The sequence below is a fragment of the Nicotiana tabacum genome, chromosome 22 (assembly GCF_000715075.1).
Source record: "Nicotiana tabacum cultivar K326 chromosome 22, ASM71507v2, whole genome shotgun sequence".
In the NCBI taxonomy this organism is placed as follows: domain Eukaryota; kingdom Viridiplantae; phylum Streptophyta; class Magnoliopsida; order Solanales; family Solanaceae; genus Nicotiana; species Nicotiana tabacum.
This window is the reverse complement of record NC_134101.1, coordinates 13,980,547-14,004,523: the sequence shown is the minus strand read 5'-3', so window position 1 is coordinate 14,004,523 and position 23,977 is coordinate 13,980,547. Positions and strand designations below refer to the sequence as shown.

Genomic DNA, 23,977 nt, shown 5'->3' with positions numbered 1-23,977 from the left:
CATTATGTTTTTCGTAATTTTTGGATAATACTAGTACTTAATGGTAAAATATCATAAATATGATATAATTCCGCATAATTGTCTAGTATAAAAACCTTATATTATTATCTAATATATAAAGCAATGTCTTGTTACTAATATGTGACCCAAATGATCCCTGAATGTTAAAGAGTGAGTAAAATATTCAATGCTTTTTTTTTTTCAAATTAAATTATTCAATGTTATTTTAATTCTCATAAATTCTTTTTAATTTAAAAGGGCGTGGTAAAAAGACCCGAATGACAAATGTGGGTGACCCGGACCTGTTTCTCCATTGAACTCCTGTCTCCCTCTCGTTATACAACAAAATTAATTCTGAAGGAACCAGAGATTATGAAAGTTCGAGATCTGTGATCTATCAAAAAACCAGTAAAACTAGCATTTTCTCCGCATTTGGAAGAGAAGATTGAAGTTTTGTTAGAGCAAAAAAGCTGAATTTGTGGCGGATCAGCAATGGATTCCCCGCGAGTAGGACCGGAGAGAGAAAAAGGGACCTCAACAACGTCTTCTACTCCTCTTGCTGCTGTCGCCAGCTTCTGGAAAGGTACTTTCTTTTTTACTGTAATTATCAAATCCTAATCTTGCTTTTTCCATATCTCCGGTTATCCGTTTTTGCTGCTCATTATCATCAAAGTTGTATTAACTAGAAAATATCGCTTTAGGCATCGGTTACTCATTGTCGCTTGCATGAAAGTCAAATGAAAAAGGAGAAAAAAGACACTGGACGGTAATAGTTTTGGATTTGTATAATAGCCAGTTTTGATATCGTTGCGTTTGCGTTTAGTTGTAATGTTAAATTTTAAGTTTATTTTCATTCTGAGGTAATAGAATAGTAATTAACACTTGCAATCTAGCAGTGTGGAGAGTATTTTGGTTACGATTTTTCACATTAAAATTTGAAAAGTCAATATGAGAACCATGGGAGGGTACGCAGTTTATTATTACAAAGTAGTGAAATAATAAGATGACTAATTAACATCTTCCGTTTAGCAGTTTGAGATTATTTTCTTTGCTATATTTCACTTTAACATTTGAAAGAACCAATATGAGAACCAACGGGAGGTCTTTGATTAATGATTACAATTAGGAGTAACAGTTTCTGTCGTATTAATTTATATGAAGTGGCATATAATTTGAGATGCAAAACACACAAGAAGACCACGAAGTTCGATGTGGGCCTCAAATATTTTTGTTGCCAATATGATTATAAACCTTGTAGTAGACTACTTGAATAAACCAGCTTAATCCCGGCTGGTGTAACCTTTATTTTCCTTTTCTTTGCACCAAGGATGCAGTCTAGTGGTCAATAAAGTGAATCGAGAACCATAAGGTCTCAGGTTCGTTCAAATCCCAGCCGAGGCAAAAGGAACTAGGTTATTTCTTCCCATAAGTCCAAGCCTTGGTGGGCAGAATTACCGGGTACCTGTGCCAGTGGGAGGTAGCAGGTACTCGGTGGAATAGTGAAGGTGTACGCAAGCTGGCCCAGATAGTACCGTTATTAAAAAAAGCCGCTTAATAAAAACCCAATAAAATGCAAACTCTCCCGGTCTTCTAAGACACTTAGTGTCAGTGAAGTGTTGGTTCCTTTTTCCGATGTATAGGCTTTAGAATGCAAGGAAACTGCATGGCTGTGTTTACAATGTCTTCATTTTGCTGGTTAGCTTTGCTAATGTGTTTTGTTGAGTCTTGATAGCCTGATTGATTTTGAAGAACACCTGCCTCTGACAGTATACTAACTAATTTAGATTTTTCCGTTTGGATGAGATGAGGTAAAACTGTGGGGTAATGGAGAATACAGCTCAATCTGCTTACATGGCTCTTTGTGACCTTTTAATTTTATTTGTGATACATTTTTCATGAATTCTTATTGGCTTAATCCTTTACTGTTCTGTTGCTAGCCTTGCACTTTACTTGCTTAAAAGACTTGGTTTGTGGATAAATTTATTCATCCCAATATCCCATGATATCTTTTGTCTTGTCTAAGAAAAGCTAACTTTTTCTGCACATTTTAAAACGCATCTGCTTGTTTTTTTTTACAGACTTTGATTTGGAGAAAGAAAGGAGTACACTGGATGAACAAGGTCTTAGGATAGCTGAAAATCAGGAGAACAGTCAGAAGAACCGACGAAAACTTGCAGAGAGCACTCGAGGTGCTAGATGCACCTTTCTATTCGCTTATTTAACTACCATTAGTCGTCATTTACCATTACTTCGACTTTTATTTAACCATTTATTTAAGCTCTTTCTACCACCTCTTGGCAGATTTTAAAAAAGCTTCAAATGAAGACAAGTTGAGCTTGTTCAACTCTTTGCTCAAGGGGTACCAAGAAGAGGTTGACAATCTCACCAAGAGAGCCAAGTACGGGGAAAATGCTTTTCTTAACATTTACCAGAAATTATATGAGGCCCCAGATCCTTATCCGGTCATTGCTTCAATTGCTGTAAGTTCAAGTTTGGCCTTTCATATGATTACATTTCTCATAGAGTTGTGGAGTAACTGCATTACTGGTCCATAATTCTGTCTTCTCAATATTTCAAGTTATGGTTCATTATGCATTTTTACCATTCTGATGAAATTAACTACTATTAGTGCAATTAACAAGGAATTATTATAATACCTGTTCATATTCACCTTATGCAAAGTAAGTCTGCAATTTTCTACACTACATGAACTTGGGCTATGGCATCAAATTGTAGTGTGCATGGACTGGGAACGCTGAAGTATTTTGCTGATTAACAGTAGAAAAGCTTGAAATTATTTAGACATTAGTTGTTAATTGTAAGGGAAATGAAGTAGTGAATTATTCAGTTTAGGAGGATGAAAACTACAAAATAAATGTCTTCCACAATAAGATGGTTAGAGTAAGAAAGCAATTTAAGACGGTTAGGAGGTTCCACTCCATGTTTTATCATTTCTTTCTTATGATTGTCACTAAAAGAGGCTTACACAGCCAACTAGGAGTTTAGCAATTTACAGTGGCACTCCATTGCGATTGCAACTTGTGAGACAGATGAACCACCTGGAAGAAATATGCTCTTTTCTGTTGCGTTTAACCTTGATGTATCATGCATGATGGCTGTTCGCACCTAAACTCTTCATGTCATATTGGTATGAAGACTTATCCAGCCAGCTATGGCGCAATTGTAATATGCCAAGTAAAAATGAAATTAGATGAGTAACAAAGAGAGGAAAAAGAAGCTAGTTGTGTTTGAATGTCTTGTATCTGAGTAACTTGCTTCTTTGAATGTGTTATGGCTGACATAATGGAAGAGGATGGAAATGTCCCCCGATAACATGCATGGATAAGCAGTGGAGGGGTTAAGGCCTTGACCGTGAAGTCACATTTCTGAATTACTTTTGCCTAGAATAGACCGGGAAAAGCAAAAGGGAGTTAGGTTAAGCGTTGTATATTGGATAAGATCTTTCATGACTCATATGAAGCTTTATACAAAACATTTTCAGTTATGAAAGGGGGTTAAGGGCCTAGATGATGAGAAACTATATCAATATAGAGAATTTTCAGGATGTTGTTCAAAGCATATAGTTGAGGTTCCACTAGAGCTCTGGAATCGGATTTCAGCTCCAAATCATACCTAGGATATTGGGATATTTTCTTTTCCTATTCCCTTTTAGGTTCATTTTTCGTATCTGATTGTCCTTATCACTGTGCAGGAGAAGGATTCAAAACTATCAGAATTAGAGTCTGAGAACCGAAAAATGAAGGTTGAACTTGAAGAATTTCGCATGGAGGCAACTCATCTGAAAAATCAACAAGCAACAATAAGAAGACTTGAAGACCGGTGCCGCCAGTTAGAGCAACAGGCCAGTATATATTGTAATTCCTTTTATATATCAGTTTGTGTGTGTAAGTTCTAGTGTGTTCCCTTCAAAGAATGATCCAAAAGAACATCGAGAGTAATTTTGTTGAATCTTCTGCTATCCCACATCACAATTTTCTTAATATAGGTAAGGTGTATCTTTGATCGAAACACCAGCAAAAAGAGAATGTTGGGGGAACTTACAACCAAAAGAGAGAGCCATTACAAGATATCGAATGGCTAAGAAAATAAAAAATGGCCAAGCTATCATTTACATCTAATGGGGCCGTGTTGCACCAAATTCTAAACACAGTTGTTAATTGAGTTTAAGTATAGGGTCTTCTTTGTTCTCCAAAAATCTGTTTTTTTTTCTTTTATTGCAAATTTGCCCACCAAATAGCTGCTGGCATGGTGTAAGGGTAAGAGGCCTTGAGCATATCCTTTCTGTGCCATCCGAAGAAGCTGAAGAGTAGAACTAGGCAGGCACCACCTAGGCCCATGATATTGAATGCCAAGTCCCGAAGCTGAGAAGTACGCTTGGGTGAGAAACAAGTGGTTAATGTCCTCTTTTTTTTCATTCCTAAGGTAGCATCTATTGCTCACTTGAAGTCCGCTTTTCTGTAGATTGTTAATAGTAAGGCAGGCCCCAATTGCCACCCAAGTGAAACATTTCATTTTGTTGGGTGCTTATTCCTCCAGACAGTTTTCCAAGGTCGTTGAGGGTTGAGGGAGTACCTTTCAATCTGATGAAATCCGGAGTTAATTTGAGATTAGGAGTTCTGTCTAGCATTTGCAATAAGTTAACATAACATGTGATATGTGAAATTGTTAGCTTTTCGCTGTTTCAATACTCTGTAAAACTGTAAAAGTCCCACCAGAGGTATGACTGCACTGGATGAGTGAAATCAGGCTGAGCAGAACCAATTCCAGCCCTGGCTCATACTGGGCTTGGGAAAAAAGAAAGCGAAGTTTAAGCTTGGTATTGCTGTGGGCTTACAATTTGCAATACCAGAAATTTCCTCTAGGAAATCTAAAATTTCACCAGATCTGGCAGCTTAGATTAAAACTAAGCTGTGTCAAGTCGGTGTAGGTCAGGAATCAGTTAGCTTGTGCTCAACCCTTTGAGAAGTGGTTTTTGAACATGAGCCAATAATCTAATTCCTCTTCATCCTGTTCATGCTTCCATATACTTTACATTATTTCCGGGAGAGGGTGATGAGGCTTTTCAATTCTCATATCATCTTCTCCAAGCACTGGCTTATGGAGAAAAGTTCATCTTAAGATATGCTGCATATTTGAGACACGTAATTGCCAGGTTCATTTGGTTTTTCCTCTAATATTTCTTCTTTCGTGGTTCAGATGGAGGAAAAAGTCAAGGAAATTGTAGAAATCAAGCAACGCAGTTTGGCAGAAGAGAACCAGAAAACACTTGAGGTTTTAAAAGAAAGGTATTATTTTCTGTTGAGTTAGGAAAGGTCAAATAGGTTAAATTAAAGTTTATTCTAGATATGCATGTGGTGTAATGTGTGTCATGCTTGAGTAGGCATTAATCATTTGCAGTGCTTCTGTTTGATGCAGGGAGCAATTGTTGCAGGATCAGTTACGCCAAGCTCAAGAAAGTGTTTCTACCATGCAGAAGTTGCACGAACTTGCACAGAGCCAGTTGTTTGAAGTTCGTGCACAATCAGGTGATATACTAATCTGGACTATATACTTTTGGTGTTGATCAATGATCTCTATTTTGCTTTCTGGAGTCGGTCTTTAGTTTTAAGTAAAAATTTCTTACAGCTCTTTCCTTTGCTCCTTTTCTAACCTTCTCATAAACATATTGATCTTCTTGCTTGATCTCTGTTTTGCCTTTTCAACTCATATGATCTTCTAGACTCCTGTTCGTGCAAATGCGTTTCATGAGTGATTTGACAACTCCTTTTATTCGTAATTTAGAGGAAGAGAGAGCAACAAAGCAATCAGAAGTCAATCTCTTAATGGATGAAGTTGAACGGGCTCAAACTCGCCTTCTTAGTCTTGAAAGAGAAAAGGTAGGAGGATTAATTTGGCCCTTACTTCAATTCTCCAATGTCTCACTTTTCAAGTCCACAGCCAACGTTTTGGCTGTAGATGCTCTTGGGACACGGTTTTGCTCTAGGCTAGCCCAGCTCCAACCCAAAAAAATAAAAAAAGATCTTTAGCTTTGGAATTTATGTGGAAAAATGATTGAGGATGAAAAGGCTTATTTAATGTATCAGTAATCTTTTGCTCTGGCTTATGCAGGGATTGTTGCGCACACAATTACAGACTGCAAATGAAGATAATGATCACAAGAACAGGTCTCTCTCTTGATTAATAAATTGATCTTATTCCTATTGACCTCTTAAGTATGCATAAGCACCTATACGTCTTGTGATGGCCACCTTAGTCATTCCATACCTTCCTTGGGCTCATGACTGATTATCTCTTATAGACAAGCTTGAACATATGCAGCATTAAGTGAAGGCCATTTGAAAAGATGTTTTTGGCTTGCTATATAGGTCCTTAGAAGTCCTCTATACATAAAAAAGGGCAGCCCAGTGCACTAAGCTCCCGCTATGCGCGGGGTCAGGGGAAGGGCTGGACCACAAGGGTCTATTGTACAAAGCCTTACCCTACATTTCTGCCAGAGGCTATTTCCACGGCTCGAACCCGTGAAAAAATGAAAAAAAAAAAGAAGAGAAACTTTGTTTCACATAACTAAGTATGGCTATGCACTTATCCAAAAAAAAAAAAGAAAGAGGAAGAAGAAAGAGTATAGTTATGCAGTTCAATTTGAAGATCGTGACAAATAAAGGTAAATAAAGCGTGAGGTTCTGGGTAGAGCGAATGAGCTTGTGATGAATAGCAGATAAATGCTTCACTATGCTGAAAAGTCAAAGTCCTGAAGCATTTTTTTCATATTTGCATGCTGTATGATGACTATGATGTACTTCCATGTTGTCCATCTTGTATCTCCGTTATTCTTTTTTCCTTCCGAAAATATGTCATACATCATTTGTACATGGGTTTAGATATCTGATCTAAGTGTAATTGGTTTGTTTTCAGTGATAACTTGGACGCAGATAGTGCTTTTGAGAATTCTCTGTATGCCAAGGAGAAGATAATCTCAGATCTAAATGTGGAACTTCATAAGTTGGAGAACACATTATCAAATGAGCGAGAAGAACACATGAATGAGATAAAGAAGTTGAATTCTCTGCTTAATGAGAAGGTATATTTTGTCAATATTCCTTAACTGATAGGATAGAGGATTTACAAAAACATTCTTATACTCTCTGTAACCATATTAATAATCTTTGTCATCATACTGATCTGTTAAATGAAAGTGACGATAGTTTTCGTGAGTAGATATTGGTATAACAACATGCTTCTATTTTAAATCTTACCTTACCAAAAAAAAAACATGATTCTATTTACTTTCTTTTGGGAGAGCTCTGGGGTTCGAGCACGGGGAATGGAGAAATCCGTAGTCGGGAGCGCTTCCCCTTTAATAGGACCTATGCAACACGAATCTGGATTAGTTGCTTACTACCTCCAAAAAAAAAAAACTAATATTTGTAGGACCAACTTCTTCTTGCTTGCTAAAATGATCTGTAATTCCGAAAAGTATTACTCCTTGTCTTAATAATATTTCTTTATATTGTTTTATCCCCTTTTATCTTTATCAGTATATCAACAATTTACCAAAAGTTTTTATCATTATGTCAATACAGTCAAACCTCTCTATGACAGTCTCGTTTGTTTCGAATATTTTTGGATGTTATAGCGAAGTGCTGTTATAGAGAACATATATTATAACATAACATAAAAATTGGTTCCGAAAAGGTTTGGCTTTTATAGAGAAGTGTTGTTATATAGGGATCCTGTTATAGAGAGGTCTGACTGTATCTAGAAAGCTCTGCAATATTTTTAAACATCTCCTCTCTCAAGTACTAGTAACTTCTCTATCCAGTTACGCCTTAATTGAATCTTAGAGCATTTATGCTGAGAACTGTATACTGATGGTGCTCGAAGTTTGGTGACATTTTTGGTTTCACTCTATTTTCTTGCAATAGACAAAGCTGTTATTTGTTGTGTTCCCCTTTACGGTCCTTCTTTTCTTTCTCCTTATTTTTCTTGCTTATTTATATTCCTCAGGAAGTTGCTCTTGAAGAACTAAAGAAGGAACTTCAAACAAGGCCTACAACAAAATTGGTAGATGATTTGAGGAAGAAAGTTAAGATCTTACAGGTACCGTACAGTTTCTCTCTCTCTCTATATATATATATGCTTATACCTTGATTCTATGTTGGTCCTACAGTTATTTGCTTGTCTACTTTTGTCTAACTTCACAAAACAGCAAACCAATTCCTTAAAACTGATTTTGAAAGTTCTGAGGTCTCTGCTCCTTCCCCATTCTTTTACTCTTCTATATCACACCAATCGTCTCTGCCTCCTTTGGCTTCTTCCATCCCTTCTTCATCAGGTTCTTTGTTTTTTATCCCTCTATGATACCCAATGAAGCTCAAGAATGGTGCCGGTGTGTCTTCACTTTAGTTTTTTTCTTGGCTCTATGTAGGCAGTGGGTTATAATACAATTGAGGCTGAGGATTGGGAAGTTGCTACCAGTGGGCAAGAGATGAGCAAACTTGAGTCATTACTTCTTGACAAGAATCGGAAAGTGGAGCATGAGCTAACACAATTGAAGGTGATTGCAATTATTGATCTTGTACTGATTATATGTCGATTGTAATTTGTGTTTATGGAAAAATCTGAAGCCACTCAGTTGGTCATAGATAAATAGAGTGTTGTTATTTAAAATATCTTCATATCAGAGAATTATTACAGGTTATACTCGAATAACTCCATGATTAAAATTGTTTGAATTACTATTTTCAATGGCTTTCAGGTCCAACTTTCTGAGCAGACTTCTTTACTGGAATCGGCCGAAGCAAAGATTGTAGAACTAACTGCAAAGGTTAATGAACAACAAAAGTTAATACAGAAGCTAGAGGATGATATTCTGAAGGTATGTTCACAATTTCTCTCTCCCCTTCTTTCTGTCTGCATGTTTAATTTTAGCTAGTCCATAAAATAGTTAGGTTTATGTGATGGTAATTGAACATTAAGTGCCTGAAACTAGATTCCTGTATATCTGAAGTTACCCAAGTAATATCTGTTTGCTTTTCTAACGATAGGTGGATATTATACTGCAGTTTGTTACTAAATTAATTTCGCTCAACTTTTTCAGACTAGTTTTCTTGTTTTTAACGCAGGGATACAGTTCTAAAGATAGAAAAGGTACTCGATTTGATGATTGGGATCTGTCAGAGTCTGGTGGAGCAGAGCCCCCTGAGGTGAGAGTTCTTCCTTTCTGCTTCTTTATGTCTGTCTCTTCCTTATAAACAAATGAGTCATTAGATTGTTGGAAGTGAGCCCTTGCTCACGCATATTGCCTATCTTTCTCCATATCATCTTTATTCTTCATTTATTGAGGATTCCAATCTTTCAAATGTTATGGATGGTGAAAATTTACATTTAGCAGGTGACGTTTAGAATTGCTACTATGGCTCAGCCAATGGACCAGTAAAAAAGGGAAATGATTTCAGAAAATGCTGAGTTTTGGATCGACATTCTTGAATGATTAAATGCAGTCACTTCTTTTCCATCATTCAAGGAGAGAGATTCATAATATAAGTATTTGGTAAACCTTCAGTCTTATGCAGATTCGATGGTAGCTAAGTAAAGGGTAGCCGGTGTACAAAGCTTCCTGTACTTACACAGGGTAGGGTCTGGGGAAGAGCCGTACACCAAGGGGTGTGATGTAGACAGCCTACCCTAATGCAAGCATTAGTGACTGCTTCCACGACTTGTACCTGTGACCTGATATTCTATACTTCTAGGAATCGGGACTGCTGCTGTTCGGGTTCGGAAGGAAATAGAGTAATGAGTATAGAGTCAAGGTGCCCTTCTTGGTGGCTGGTATACCACAATAATAAAACTTCCTTTTATTTTTTTTATTCGGATCGGATTTATGTTGGCTTCGTTGGGAGGCTCGCGTAGTTTGTTACGTCAGCTCCAAAAGGATAAGTTGCATTGGAATTGATAAAGTTCCGTGGAGTTCATAATTGCATAAAAGGAGTCAAAGTAGTGGCTGCGGCGCGTTGAGGCACTTCTTCGACGGTCCCTGTACGCCCGGCCTGTTAGCCCGCTCCGAGGAATTCATGATTTATATATGTTTCAGGCCGGTGAGAGGGAGTGCGGAATAAGGATTGATGACAACTTTACCGTTGATCGAACTCGACGGTAGCTAAGTGGATCCTTGAAAAGACATTAAATTTGGATTTTAATAAAATTCTTTAAGGGATTTGCACACCTGTACATATTTCTGCACTTAATGCTGTTATAATATAATTTCCTTTTCTGAAAAAGAAAAAAAAAGAAGAAAAAAGGAGAAAACTCTTGCTAAATATGAACTTTTTTACTGAATTATAGCATAAGAGAACGACAGGACGAACTACTAGGAGATAAAAAAGAAGAATAAAACAGAATTGGCTTAAGTGGGATTGAGCTCAACATCAGTAGCTCATACAAACCCTAAATATGCGGGTGTCTGCATATCTTTGCAGTGTACGTGAGGAAGTGGGATGCCATAACTCGGCCAAATTATAGTTCATTATGCCTGCTAGTGATTGGACACCTGGCCTCTCCCCCAATATATTAACAAGATAATTGCAAAATAAACAATCCCCGTGTCATCTTGCTATAAAATGGCAGGGGATGTTGAGAAATATGGTTTCTGATAGAAATCTCAAAATTCTGATAGTCCTATCGTCACATCTGCTATATCCTTGCAACTGGACTCCTTTACGGAGTTAGGCATTCTGGCATTGATCCTGCTTTCTTTGGGGCTAACACATGATTTTGTTCCAAAAGATTGCATAACATCGAGTGAACTTTGAAAATCATCTTGGATTTTAATCATTGGAAGTTTAATTGTGTTAACTCCCTATTGTCCAACGGTCATGAAGCGTTGAGCGAATCCCAGGCTTCATAATCTGGAGAGGTTGTTAGAGGAGACTATTACACATTGAAATCTCATTACTCAATATTGATAATGCAGAAGGAAGATTCATCAGTTTCTGAAGGAAGCCATATGAAGCACTTGCTACCTCAGCAAGTTCCTTTCTTTGGCTGGACAGCAGCCTTGGGAGTCTCTACCCAGGAAAGAGTGGTTCAGAAAGAGGCATGAATTTGTGAGAAAGAAGACATAAAATTATGAAAATTTGCTTCATTTGCAATGAGAAGGAAGAAACAATAAATCACCTCATTCTACACTGTGACATGGCTTTTCCTTTTGATAGGTCATTGTGACATGGCTTTTAAGTTATGGAATATGTACCTGAACCTGATAGGATTACACTTGGCTATGCCTTGTAGCATAACTGTTCTTCTATGCACTGGTTGGACAGTGTGGAATGGGAGGAACAAAATATTTTTTGAAAATGAAGAAACAGCTGCTTGCATTCTGAAAAGAAAATGTCTGAATTCTCTGTTTTCTTTAGAGTAGACAGTAACATATAACTCATACAGAAGATTTTCGAACTTGTTTGAGAAAGTGGTGGGAAAAAATTTATTACCCCCTTGGAAGGAAATTATTTTATGAGTAAACTGCTAACTTAATTTAAAAATAAAAAATAACTATTCATCATCCAAGAAGTCCCCTACCTGTGGAAGTAATGGAGAAACTGCTCTAAAGGTGATGAAATTGGAGTTGAATTCAACAACAACAACAAACCCAATAAAATCCCACAAGTGGGGTCTGGGGAGGGTAGAACAAACCCAGTAAACTCCCACAAATTGGAGTTGAATTATAAAAGATAAATGGTGTTTAACATATAAAATTGGTTGGGAAAGAATATCGGATACGGAAAATTTAGACTGAAATGTAAGTGTTGAATATACTAGCTTTTTGGTGTAAATGATAGATTTTATAAGTTCACTTATAGAGTAGTCTGAGTTTGTAGCTTTGTACTCACCTGCTCTGTCTTGCTGCTGGACCAGTTTTATCAATAAAATTTTTACCTGTCCAAAAAAAAAAAGTAGATACAGATTCTAGAAAACACCATCATCTATGGGATTGCTTTTTTTTTTTAGAATGTAATCTGTGGGATAAATTTATTCAGTAGTCATTGCATTTGAAATTGAATTTTTACTGCTTCCAATTTGTATATCTGAAGTTTCAGAAACATTTTCATATCTCCTGTGATTTTTTTGAAATGTGAATTTCTAACGAGAGACGTCCTTTGAAACAGAATGCAGAGCAGAGGCACGTTTCCGCAGACCAAGATCAGAGCTCAATGCTTAAGGTGATCTGCAACCAAAGAGACCGTTTCCGTGCTCGTTTGCGGGAGACTGAAGAGGTTTGCTTTGTTTGAAACAATTTCTCTTTCTATTTTTCTACCCACCTTCCTCATTTTGCACAACTATTGACAAGAGTCCTTGGTTCTTGAATTGTTGATCTCGCTAGGAAATTAGACAGCTGAAGGAGAAGATAGGGGCACTGATCTCAGAACTTGATAAAACGAAAGCAGATAATGTCAAACTTTATGAAAAGATTCGTTATGTTCAGGATTATAATTCTGAGAGAGTGATTTCAAGAGGATCAAAAAAGGTGACCTATCAGGTTCTGTTGTTGATTATAAGTCTATTCACATATTTTATTCTCTAATGCCACCTTCTGGTTCTCAGTATGTAGAAGATTTAGAAAGTGGTTTCAGCTCTGATGTGGAATCCAAATACAAGAAGATGTATGAGGATGACATAAATCCATTCGCGGCATTCTCAAAGAAGGTTCCAGCTCTTCTAGCACATCCTTAATTGAATCCCTTCTAAATAATTTCCATCGACAGTTTAATTACGTAGTTTCATAAATTTAGAGATATGCTCCTCCTTGGTTCTGGCAGGCTATTGAGGCCTCCAAAATTTCCATTTTCAGACTCATTAAATGTGCTAAGAGGAAATGCTATGCATGCTTTTCTTATTGCGTTTAACACAAAAATTGTGTAAAGACATCTAAGTTCTGTCTGAATTGTTCAATATGTTCTTGTCTCTTTTGTGCTTTCCCTGTATTTTTTAATCAGGATCATGCTATCTTTCCTCTATTGTTTTCTGTATTGCTTTTGTTTTGATTGCTGAATCTGTGCATGTTCCTTCCCTCGTCTACTCTTATTATTAGATGTCGTGGATCCTCATTTAGCAAATCTAATTTCTCTTGTCTATTGTAGGAAAGAGATCAAAGATACAAGGAATTAGGTTTGAGAGACAAGATTACTCTCAGTAGTGGCCGTTTTCTTCTTGGTAACAAGTAAGCTTCATTTATCCTGCTTTCCTTTTTTAGCTTGACATTTTACCTCTTTAAGTGTCAGGATTATTTTACTTCTATTCCATTATAACTGAAGTCAAATTTCACTGATGTAATGCTTTGTCTGGACATCTTTGTTACCTCTAGCAATAATGCTGGTTGTCAACTTGTTCTATCCGTAGTTTTGACTTTTGAGCGAAGACTAGAGGAATTTTCTCGGACTTCTGTGCTGACTTATATGCAAGGCCTTCTTCTGTCCTTTTTCACATGGGGCCATACATTGTATGTAGAAAACTTAGCAGAGACTGTTACATAACAGCTATTACGAGGAAAAAGGAAGAGAAGTTGCTGCTTGGCTATGATATCAGAAAGATGTATCAGGAACCGTTTTGTTTCTAAATCTGAATGTCATAAGCATTTAGCACCTTAAGAATTGTTACCCAGTGCTGTTGGGAGGTAGCAGGTACCCCTTGGAAGTGCACACTCGCTCACCCGGAGACCGCGGTTATAAATAAAAAAAAGCACCTTGGAAATTGTGTCTCTGTGTATCATACTAACGTATCTGATTAACCAAATAGTAACATAAAATAGTGTGGAGCTAAGCCTGGAGATGAAGACTGCCAAGTTTCTTGCGGTTTATTGTTTCTCAGCATAGATTCATGGGCTGTGACCATATTTTTGTTAACCCGTGCATTTGACGTGTTATAAAGCAATTGTTTCAATAAGTTGCGATGATGCTGTGGAAAAACTTGCGCCATTGTAGGTCTGGTTTTATCTAGCATAGGGTTAAACATTTGAAGCCAGAAGCCTCATAACACACATTAAAAAATGAGGTGGTTCTCAGGTTCAGCAGGAATAATATGAAAAATATATCTTTAAGTGACAATAACATTTGGTTAGTTACATTAGACTATCAACTACTGTGTTGATTAGCTATCTTGAACTTCTTTTCTTTTCACGGGGGCTTAAAACTGAGTAAGAGTAGCTCACTCTCTCACCAGTATTTTCTATACTATAAGTATTGTCTCTGGTTAACTCCCGTATTTCATGTCATAAACTGAAGAAAAACTTCTTGTTGCAGGTATGCTCGGACGTTTGTATTTTTTTACACCATTGGATTGCATATTTTAGTATTCACCTGCCTATACAGGATGTCAGCTTTGAGCTACCTAAGGTACACCTCCCCCCCCACCCCCGGACAAGTGAATTTACGTTGTATCTATGATATAATTCGCAATCCATTTGTTTACTAGCTTGAGTGAATTTTCTGCAGCCATGGTGAAGAATCTCATATTGGAGATAAGAATCTCAATCTTCCTCATGCACTATAGCCTCCTTCGTGGTATCAGGTATTTGCATCCTTTCAAGTTCTTGCCGATCGTAAAGGAACGAACACTCTCATATGATGTAAATAGTTTGAAAAATAGCATTAATTGTTTCATTCAAGTTTTGATAGTGCAAAGAAAATGATAAAACTAGTTTCCACAGGGTTTCTGTCATTGTTATTTTGCCTTTTGCTCTTCTGGTGCTTATCCCAGTAATACGCGTTGTACAATTTAAAGGGCAATGCGGAAGGAAGTCTGAGATATGGACATTTTCTTTGAATTTCAAGAAGTCTTTTCCTTTCTTTTCATCTGACATTTCATTTTTCTGTTTATTTATCTAGTTATTATTTCAAACAATGATCGTGAATGCTCATCTTCGTTTCCACTATGCGTTTCACATTATAGTGAAGCCAGTTAAAAGAAAAAATGCTGAAATATCAAGCAAAGTGATTTTCCGTTGAAGTTTCTTGCATTTAGGCACTCCATGTTAGTGCATACTTTCTTATCTAAAATGTCTAAGTAAGTTTTGTGAGAAAGTAGTCAAATATAACTAACCTGATATTTAATTCAAAAAAATGTTAAATTGCTGGGTTGGACTTAAAAATTAAATATTCATATGATTAAAAGTCATTTGTCAAGAGCATCGAAGTTGTGATATTCGTATACAAAATATTACTTTGTTTTTTGAATTAATGACGATTATGTAAGTAAGTTGTAGTTTAATTTAAAAACCTTTATTAAAGTATTTAAACAATCGAAAGCAAAGACTGATCCAAGCCTTGGTAATAATTACCGTTTTCCCTCCTTTTTGGATTGGATAATGGCATAATGCCGTGCATTCCCCTCTCTCGATCTTTTCTTGGTAGGCGACGTTCATAAATTACCAGCAAGCAAAGAGAACTCGCAAATTACCAGCAAACAAAGAGAATATATCAAATATATTTAAAGATAAATAATTAGCAATGAATTTCTTAAGCAACCAAGTCGTTGTAGTATAGTGGTGAGTATTCCCGCCTGTCACGCGGGTGACCCGGGTTCGATCCCCGGCAACGGCGTTCATTTTTTTATCTTTTGGAACAATTCTGTTTTTTCAACAATGTCAAGCCTTATGGAGGGTATGCAGTTTAAACCTCTTTTATACTCACATTCCGACAACCACTTTGATATTTGAATCATAATTTACTGAGTTGGTGAAATTACATTGATAGTGTGAATTGTTTTTTTAATATAAGTGTAAATAATTTCAATTCTTAAATAGTCCACAAAAATCATTATGGAAAATAAAAGAAATAGGAGTTAAAAGAAATGAAAAACAACCATCGTTTCATAAACAAATTCATTGTTGCAAACCAACTTTTTATTGGCTCCTTTCTTTTTCTCTTTTTTCATTTTTCTTTTTCATTAGTCTTTCTTAATTTAATTAATGCAGCTACTGCCGCTATAAATTTTATCCCCACAGCTGTACTTCGAAGTACTTACTCCGCTAACATTTATGAGGACTAAATCCAACAAGGTTATTAGCCAGGTCATAACTGACACGTGTCCCCTGCTGCTGTATATTTCCAATAATCGAGAATTTTCCATCCTCCGGAGCAAAAGCTAAGCAGAACTTCCCCGACGAGTTCACCGGAACCAGCGTATTCTTCGGGTGCAACGACAGCGTTTTACCACCGGAAAAATGAAACGCCACCGTCGGTACACTCGCCGTTTTCATGCCCGACAAATCATAGCAAGTATCAAACAACATAAAATCCCCGTCGGCCGGCAAATCCTGAGCGTATTTCACAAACGTGTCACGTAAAGCATTGTAAACGCTCCTCTCAAACCGCGTAACCGCAGTACCGGAGTCCACAATAATCCCTCCGTTACCGTTATCGTCCACCTGAAAAATGTTCGCCGGAACCGATAACATCTCGCCTGCGACGCTAATTCCCTCGAGACCGACGTAGAAAAAAGTACTCCTCTTCGAGTTTTGTAGCAACGGTGCAATTATCGAGTCGCTAGGTCCAGCGGAATTGAACTCCAATGTCGATGATGAATCAGAATCACGATCTACAAGGCAGTAGGAAAACGACGTCGCTTTAATTTGAGACGGAAGAGATAATGAGCCGCCGCCGAGAGCTACCAGCCCAGCTGAGCCAATAAATAGGCCTTCGTTATCATGGCCACAGCCTATAGCGACGTTAGAGAATGACGATCCTCCAGAGTGTCCTAACGACACCGTTTCGGTTGCGAACTCTCCTACAGTGAAAGACCCGTCGCCATAGGAAACTTGATAGAGACACGTGCCGGTAGAAGAACATTCCGATAGATGAAGAGCGGAACACTCGGGCGATTCGCAAGAGAGGCGAGTGTATGTGGAGGAATCGGACGGGTTGAAGATTGGATCGGTTTGCTGGTAACATTCGGAGCAGGGTTCACATTGAAACCATGTAATGTCACTACCAGTGTCAATAACCATGTAGAATTCCTTCAAGGGTTGTCCTAATCCGACCCGAGCAAAATACTCACCACTGCCTTCACTTACTCCAGAAGTAACAGGGGTCTGGATTTCTTCAAGTTGAAGCATGGTAGTGAGTGAGGAAACTCGGACCGAGTCACGAGCGAGTCGGGAGAGAGTGAGACATGTGTAGTTTTTGTGTTGGGTTTTTGCAAGAGAGGAACGAGGATAGATTGATACAGAGAATGCAGAAGAAGAAGAAGAAGAAGAAGAAGAAGAATTATAAAGGGGTTGTTTTATTGCTTCTTGTTGGAAAGATTGGAACTTGGGAGAGAGAACATGAAGAGTATTTTGAATGGATTTTGCAACGTCAAGGATTTGTGAATTATGTGGAGGTGAAGAGAGTGAGCGAGAGAGAGCAAGAGGAAGGAAAGAAACAGAGATGATGAGAATAAAGAAGAAGAAGTGTGCCATTATATTATTCTTTGGTGTAAAGAAAATGAAAAATGGAATGCAAGAAGTGAGAGCTAGGATTGGATATAAGTAGGAGGAGGAGGAGGAGGAGGAGAAGGAAAATCCGAAAGGTGAGAAAAGAGAAAGGGAAGGAGCTCACGTTAGGCTTGTATAAGGTTTGAATAGAAAAAATGCATTAATGGAGGGAAAAAAGCTTTCACACATACTTGATACCTGCTCTAACGGAGGCTTAAAATATTAGGCGATTTTTTCTGTGCATATTGGTGTTATCTGTGCATATTGGTGTTATCTGTGCATATTGGTGTTAAAATATTACTCTGGTATAAACTGACACCGAGCTAATTGATACTGTTTTTAGACTTCTCTCACTTGATTAATACTCACTACGCATCGCTCTTACTTGCCAGGTATAATAAAATTAAATTTTTATTTTTACTTGTCACTTTACGTCTTCTTAATTCATTAATCAACATTTTTTGAATAAATAATAGTCAATTTTAGCTTTCCAATGCTCAGTATTGGAATTCACCGAGAACTCTTCGTTAACCCCTCCGTTAAACACAAAAGTCCACTAAAGTCACCTTTTATTCTCTTGTTCTTTGGAGCATTTTTTTTCTTTGAAAGTTATTTGAGAATTTGGGTTTAATTATTGAGTATCAATTAATAGGGTTATTGTGGTAAAATTATCATGTCAATTATTATTTCTTAAGGGACGTGAAAAGTCAAAACGTGCCAAGTAAAAGTGAATGAGGAGTACATATTTTCACTACATTAATTACTTTAAGAATAAATGCAGATAAGTGTATATAATTAACAATTTTTTGTAAGGAAAATATGATGAATAGTCTCTTAAAGCTGGTCAAATAATTCCATCTGAAATCATCTGGTCTCGATCTTTATTCATTCTCGTTATTATGAGGAGAGCGTTAGTGATTTGACAACGGAACCAATGTGAGAATATAAATTTTCTTTCTTTGAATGAAGCAAGTCTTTTTTATTCCGTCGTCGATTATTACTCCCTTAATTACTTTCTTGTACTAGCGGTAGTAGATTTAATGCTCGATCAGTGAAGAAGTCCTCCCCACGGTCCAAAAAGACTGCAACTGGGACGGTAAGGGGTAGTGATCTGTCACGACCCAAAATCTCACATGTCGTGATGGCGCCTATCTTAATACTAGGCAAACCGACAACCCCAATAAAACACTATATATTTTAAGTTTGAAAATATAATACTGAATTCAAAAGAAAACCTTAGCATTACAGATACAAAATACTCACAAAATCCGGTGTCACTGAGTACATGAGCATCTAGATGAATACAAAGCTTGACTGATAAAAAAAACACTATCTGAAAGTATAGAACAGTACAATAACTCAAAGAAAGACAGTCAAGGTCAGCGGACGCCAGGCTACCTTGATAGTCTCCGATTGATAGCACTCTGAAATCTAACAGTCACCGTGTCCGAAAGCACCTGGATCTGCACACGAGATACAAAGTGTAGTATGAGTACAACCAACTCAATAAGTAATAAGACTAACCTTTGGGTTGAAAGTAGTGACGAGCTCCACAGGTACAGTCCAGTATAGAAATAACGGTACAGAAATATAGGCATGCTTTCAAGTTCGATAGTTAGAATCAGTATAAGTAAGATAGATCAATACTGCATGATATGAGGAATATGACATCTCAGTGGAAACCTCGTGTACTCACGATCACTAATCACTCGGTCACTCGGTACTATTTATGGCCAATCCAGCCTAGGGATATTCCATACATAAACACACACACACACACACACACACACACACACATACACACACACACATATATATATATATATATATATATATATATATATATATATATATATATATATATATATATATATATATATAACAGTCAGTCACTCAGTACCGTATAAGGCCAATCCAGTCCTGAGGTAATTTATCCCCAAATGTAAATGATTCGGACAAGATCCATGTCCAGGGAAATTCATCACAAATATAAATAAATAAGGCAAGTCCATGCTCTGGGAAGTCCATCCCGCATATAAATCATCTACGCTCACTGTGGGTGGGTGCAGACTTCGGATGGACTCCTTCAGCCCAAGCGTGATATAAAGCCGATATGGCCTGCTGCAGGCGGGCATCCACAATTCATATAATGATAAATCCTATAAGGCCTGCTGCAGGCGGGCAACCCTGTTCCATACAATAATAATATATATAAAGCCAATATGGTCTGTTGTAGGCGGGCAGCCCCGATCCCATAAATATCCTTACAATGGATGAACATGACTGAGTATGAAATATACATTTTTAAAATAATTAAATTCAACAGTAACACGACCCTGTGGGTCCCAAAATATCGGCACGTAGCCTAATCATGATCTTTAATACGAGTCTCAGCTCAATTTCCTAACACGTGGAGAATATAAGAATAGTAACATGATTCTTTAATTTTACAACTTCACATGATTTATTCAAGTCTCGATTTTTTATGGTGCACGTCCACACGCTTGTCACCTATCGTGTGCGTCATCTCCAAATAATTTATATAACACCAAATTCAGAGATTAATACCCTCAGAACCAAGTTTAGAAGTGTTACTTACCTCGAACAAGACGAATCCAATGTCGAGCAAGCTAAATAATACTCCAGAAATTTCATTATGCGTATATCAACTTCTGAATGGCTCGAATCTAGTCACAATTAATTTGATTCAGTCCACACAAATTATAGGAATTAATTCCATATCAAAATACTATTTTTTTCACAAAATCTGAAATTTCACTCAAAAATTACCCGTGGGACCCACGTCTCGGAACCCGACAATAGTTACAAAATATGAACGCCCATTCGACCACGAGTTTAACCATATAAATTTTACCAAATTACGACATCAACTCGACCTCCAAATCATCAAATCTTATTTCCAAATCCCTAGGTCCAAATTCCCGATTTACACCTCAAAAATACGTAATCTAGTCGAATTATTCGATACTAATTCAATATTATAGAGTAGAAATAATCATAAGTGACTTACCTCAAGTTTTCCTATGAATTCCCTCTGAAAATCACCCAAAACAAGATAAATCTATCAAGCTCCTACCTAATTTTCAACAAGGTAAAATTGATTAAAGGCTCACAACTCACTCTGGTATAACGAAACACGAGCTCTACTTTCTAGTCAACAATCTTTTTTATTAAAGCGTATTTCTTGAGTGAGGAAAGGATCTTCCTTTTTTACCACTGATTTTACTCGGTAGTTTTAAGTGAGTTGTGTGTATAAGTAGACCAATTTCTTGTTGACTCATCAACATTTATTGATTAACTGATTATTGGACGTCGTTGGATAGCCAAAATGGAGAAAGAAAAGAAAACACATTTCACCCACAATTCAAACTTGTAAGACTTGAGTTAGATATATTTATGGTTATGGTGGGTAGTTATTAGAGCAATAAAGAAGTACAGTTTAGCTGCACGCTGCACTTAAATACTAATGGTTCCAAGTGCCTACAGCCTACAAAGACTTCATTGTAGTAAAGTGACTTTCTTTTTCTTTTGTGATTATTTTTATCCATTTATTCAACTACCAGTCCAATGCATGTCCTCTTCCCTCGGTAAATTTGTCAGAAAGAGGGGTTCGTTCCCAAGTATCACGGTTTACTTCCATATACTTAGATTTTTGTGGCAAACAAAAAAGTAGTAGAAATTGAGGAAATTCAAAAGGGTCCAATAATAAATTGAATAATCACTATGAGGTTTGTATGCGGGTGAAATCGAACTCATAGTGCATCCTAGCCTCCGACATGGTAGGTCGGGCTCGAGACATGGCAATAAGAGGACTGAAGATCGACCCCAGGTCCCACCGGGCTAGAACTCGGGGACAGAATACTGCCTTCGAGAACACCGAGGCCGCAGCTCCGGAATCGGTCTTAGCCTCAAATGGCCTCGAAGAAACACTGTCAGCGTAACCAACAAAAGACCAAAATATCTGTGACCGACCGGATATTACGGCCGGAAACACGGCACGTATCGATAAGGAACCGTCATTCAGTAAATCAAGAGGGTTTTTTTTACCTTTTATAGAATTGTACCTAAAGTAGGACTCATCTACTATATAAAGGGGGTTTGATAATTCATAAAGGGGATGGTTACACGCATTCCATGGAAATATATCATTATTCTTTCTGTTATTAATTCTTCTGCTTTCGTTCATCATTACTTGTTGTTACGAGCCCAGATCGAGGGCAAATATTTCACTAAGGCTTAAATCGTCTTCCTCGTGTGGTTTGAGCTTTACTTTATCCCTATCTATTTAATTTGTCTTTTATTAACTGATTTGTGTCAAATAAATCTGCATATCCCCAAAACCACTTACAGATTTAATTGTTATCCGATTTTGAGGGTAAACAGTTTGGCGCCCACAGTGGGCTGAGGATAATAGTGGCTATTTGATACAAGATTCTATAACACACACTACTTTACACTTATTCTTTGGAGTGTCTTTAATTTCAGGTTAAAGCTCAAAATGTCAAACTCCCAGTCAGTACCTCTACATGTTGGCGATGAGTCTGGTTATCACAGCGAAAATAACATAGTGCCTAGTGGCGAGGCACCACCTGTTGATCGCGTCAGAATTCCGGTCGCTGACCCGATTGATGCCAACTCACATATGGCCATCAACGTAAATCTACCTACCGACCCCGAGAATAGCGTCTGTGGTGAAGCCCGATCAACAGCCCGAAATACACAAGAGGTTGGAGGGGACGGGATCAATTTACGGGTGATTTTTAAAATGTTGCAGGCTTAACAGGCGGCAATAGCCCAGTTATAGAACCAAAGTCGTGCGCCGAGCAAACTTGAAACCGATCCATCTCGAGAAATCACCCGCAGAAACGAACCGGTCGTAGAGAGGCCGAATGAAAATGAACCGGGAACCAACCCGTCAAGACCCAATTTTCCCTCCGTGTGACATCGTGACTGCACCTAGTCTCTACAACTAGGTAAGCCTAACACTTTGCGGAATAATGAAATAAAAATATAAATTTAACCAACTATTCAAAAAATACACAACAATCCCCAAACCCGGAACATCGTGAATCACAAACTACAGAAGGAAAAGTCTAGTGTCTCTATACATCAGAATATAACAAGGAAGATACAGAAAATAATGGACATGAGAAAGAGTAGAAGGGGACTTCGAGGTCTGCGGACGCGGCAGATATACCTTGAAGTCTCCAAAGCTGTCCCGGCTTACTGATAGTACGGCTGATAAGGTGCACCTAGATCTGCACACGAAAAAAAATATGTGCATAGAGTAGCATGAATACACCACAATGGTACCTAGTAAGTACCAAGCCTAACCTCGGTTGAGTAGTGACGAGGTCAGGTCAAGGCCCTACCAGAGTAAACATAATAAATTAAACAGTAAAAAGATATAAGTAAGTTTTACGGTAAACAGTTAAAGAAAAATTTCAAAGAAATTTAATAGTCAAGGGAACTCTTGGCTCAGAACAAGGTATACACAATGTGAAATCTCCCGGGATACCGTCCCGTAGACCCGAATGAATATGCAGTACAGGGGGATCTCCCGGAATACGTCCGTAGTCCCAAAGTAAATATGCAGTGCTGGGGGATCTTCTGAAATATGTCCGTAGTCCCAAAATAAATATGCAAGACAGGGGGATCTCCCGGAATACGTTCGTAGTCCCAATTTAAATATGCAAGACAGGGGGATCTCTCGGAATACGCCCATTCCGTAGTCCCAAGGTAAATATGCAGTGCGAAAGATATAAAATACAAATACATCACAAAATGTTTACAATTTAGGTTAGGTACCAGTCAGGGAAGGAGCAGAAAATTTACTAAGCATGCTGCACATAATTCACATAAATAATTAAGACACGTAGACATGTTGTAATAGACTAAACATGATAGCTACACATATTGGAATAACATAATTAAGAATAAAATAGATTTGTACTCATTAAAATGGTATAACTCAAAATAACAGGAAAACATGTTGCTGCTCAGTAAGAAAATCGGGTTTTACTACAACTAGCCCGTGTACGTACTCGTCACCTCACGTACACGGCGCTCACATATCACAATAGTTTCAAATCTTAAGAGGATTTCCCCCACACAAAGTTAGGCAAGTCACTTACCTCGAACCAAGCTCAATCAATCGGTCACAATGCCTTTCCCACGAATATTCGGCTCCGAATGGCCCAAATCTAGCCAAAAATAATTACATATCATAAATACAACCATAATAGACTCATCTAATTAATGAAATCAACATTTTAACAAAAATTTTGCGAATAACTCAAAAATCGCCTGTGGGGCCCAAGTCTCGGAATCGAGTAAAAGTTACAAAATACGAATACTCATTCACTCTCGAGTTTACTCGTACCAAAATTGTTCAAATCCGATACCAAAATCTCGATCAAAATCCCAAAATTCGGCCTAAGAATTTTTCTCAATTTTTACCCCAAATCCGAA

The 23,977-nt window shown here is 37.6% G+C and overlaps 2 protein-coding genes and 1 non-coding gene across 3 annotated transcripts; 2 read left to right on the top strand and 1 right to left on the bottom strand.

Moving 5' to 3' along the window:
- The first annotated feature begins 288 nt into the window (after nucleotides 1–288).
- On the top strand, nucleotides 289–14,842 carry LOC107800352 (protein CASP). The gene is made up of 19 exons (XM_016623509.2): nucleotides 289–583; nucleotides 2,079–2,189; nucleotides 2,302–2,480; nucleotides 3,713–3,862; nucleotides 5,218–5,306; nucleotides 5,437–5,546; nucleotides 5,803–5,897; nucleotides 6,130–6,185; nucleotides 6,934–7,099; nucleotides 8,026–8,118; nucleotides 8,447–8,575; nucleotides 8,777–8,896; nucleotides 9,144–9,224; nucleotides 12,183–12,290; nucleotides 12,398–12,541; nucleotides 12,619–12,720; nucleotides 13,155–13,234; nucleotides 14,313–14,405; nucleotides 14,505–14,842. The coding sequence occupies exons 1-19, from the start codon at nucleotides 493–495 to the stop codon at nucleotides 14,560–14,562; spliced, it is 2,055 nt and encodes a 684-aa protein (XP_016478995.1). The 5' UTR covers nucleotides 289–492; the 3' UTR covers nucleotides 14,563–14,842.
- A 697-nt stretch (nucleotides 14,843–15,539) lies between these two features.
- Nucleotides 15,540–15,611, top strand: TRNAD-GUC (transfer RNA aspartic acid (anticodon GUC)). The gene has a single exon. It is a non-coding gene; the product is annotated as a tRNA-Asp (tRNA).
- A 241-nt stretch (nucleotides 15,612–15,852) lies between these two features.
- On the bottom strand, nucleotides 15,853–17,906 carry LOC107800351 (protein ASPARTIC PROTEASE IN GUARD CELL 1-like). The gene has a single exon (XM_016623508.2). The coding sequence runs from the start codon at nucleotides 17,468–17,470 to the stop codon at nucleotides 16,040–16,042; it is 1,431 nt and encodes a 476-aa protein (XP_016478994.2). The 5' UTR covers nucleotides 17,471–17,906; the 3' UTR covers nucleotides 15,853–16,039.
- Between the last annotated feature and the right edge of the window lie 6,071 nt (nucleotides 17,907–23,977).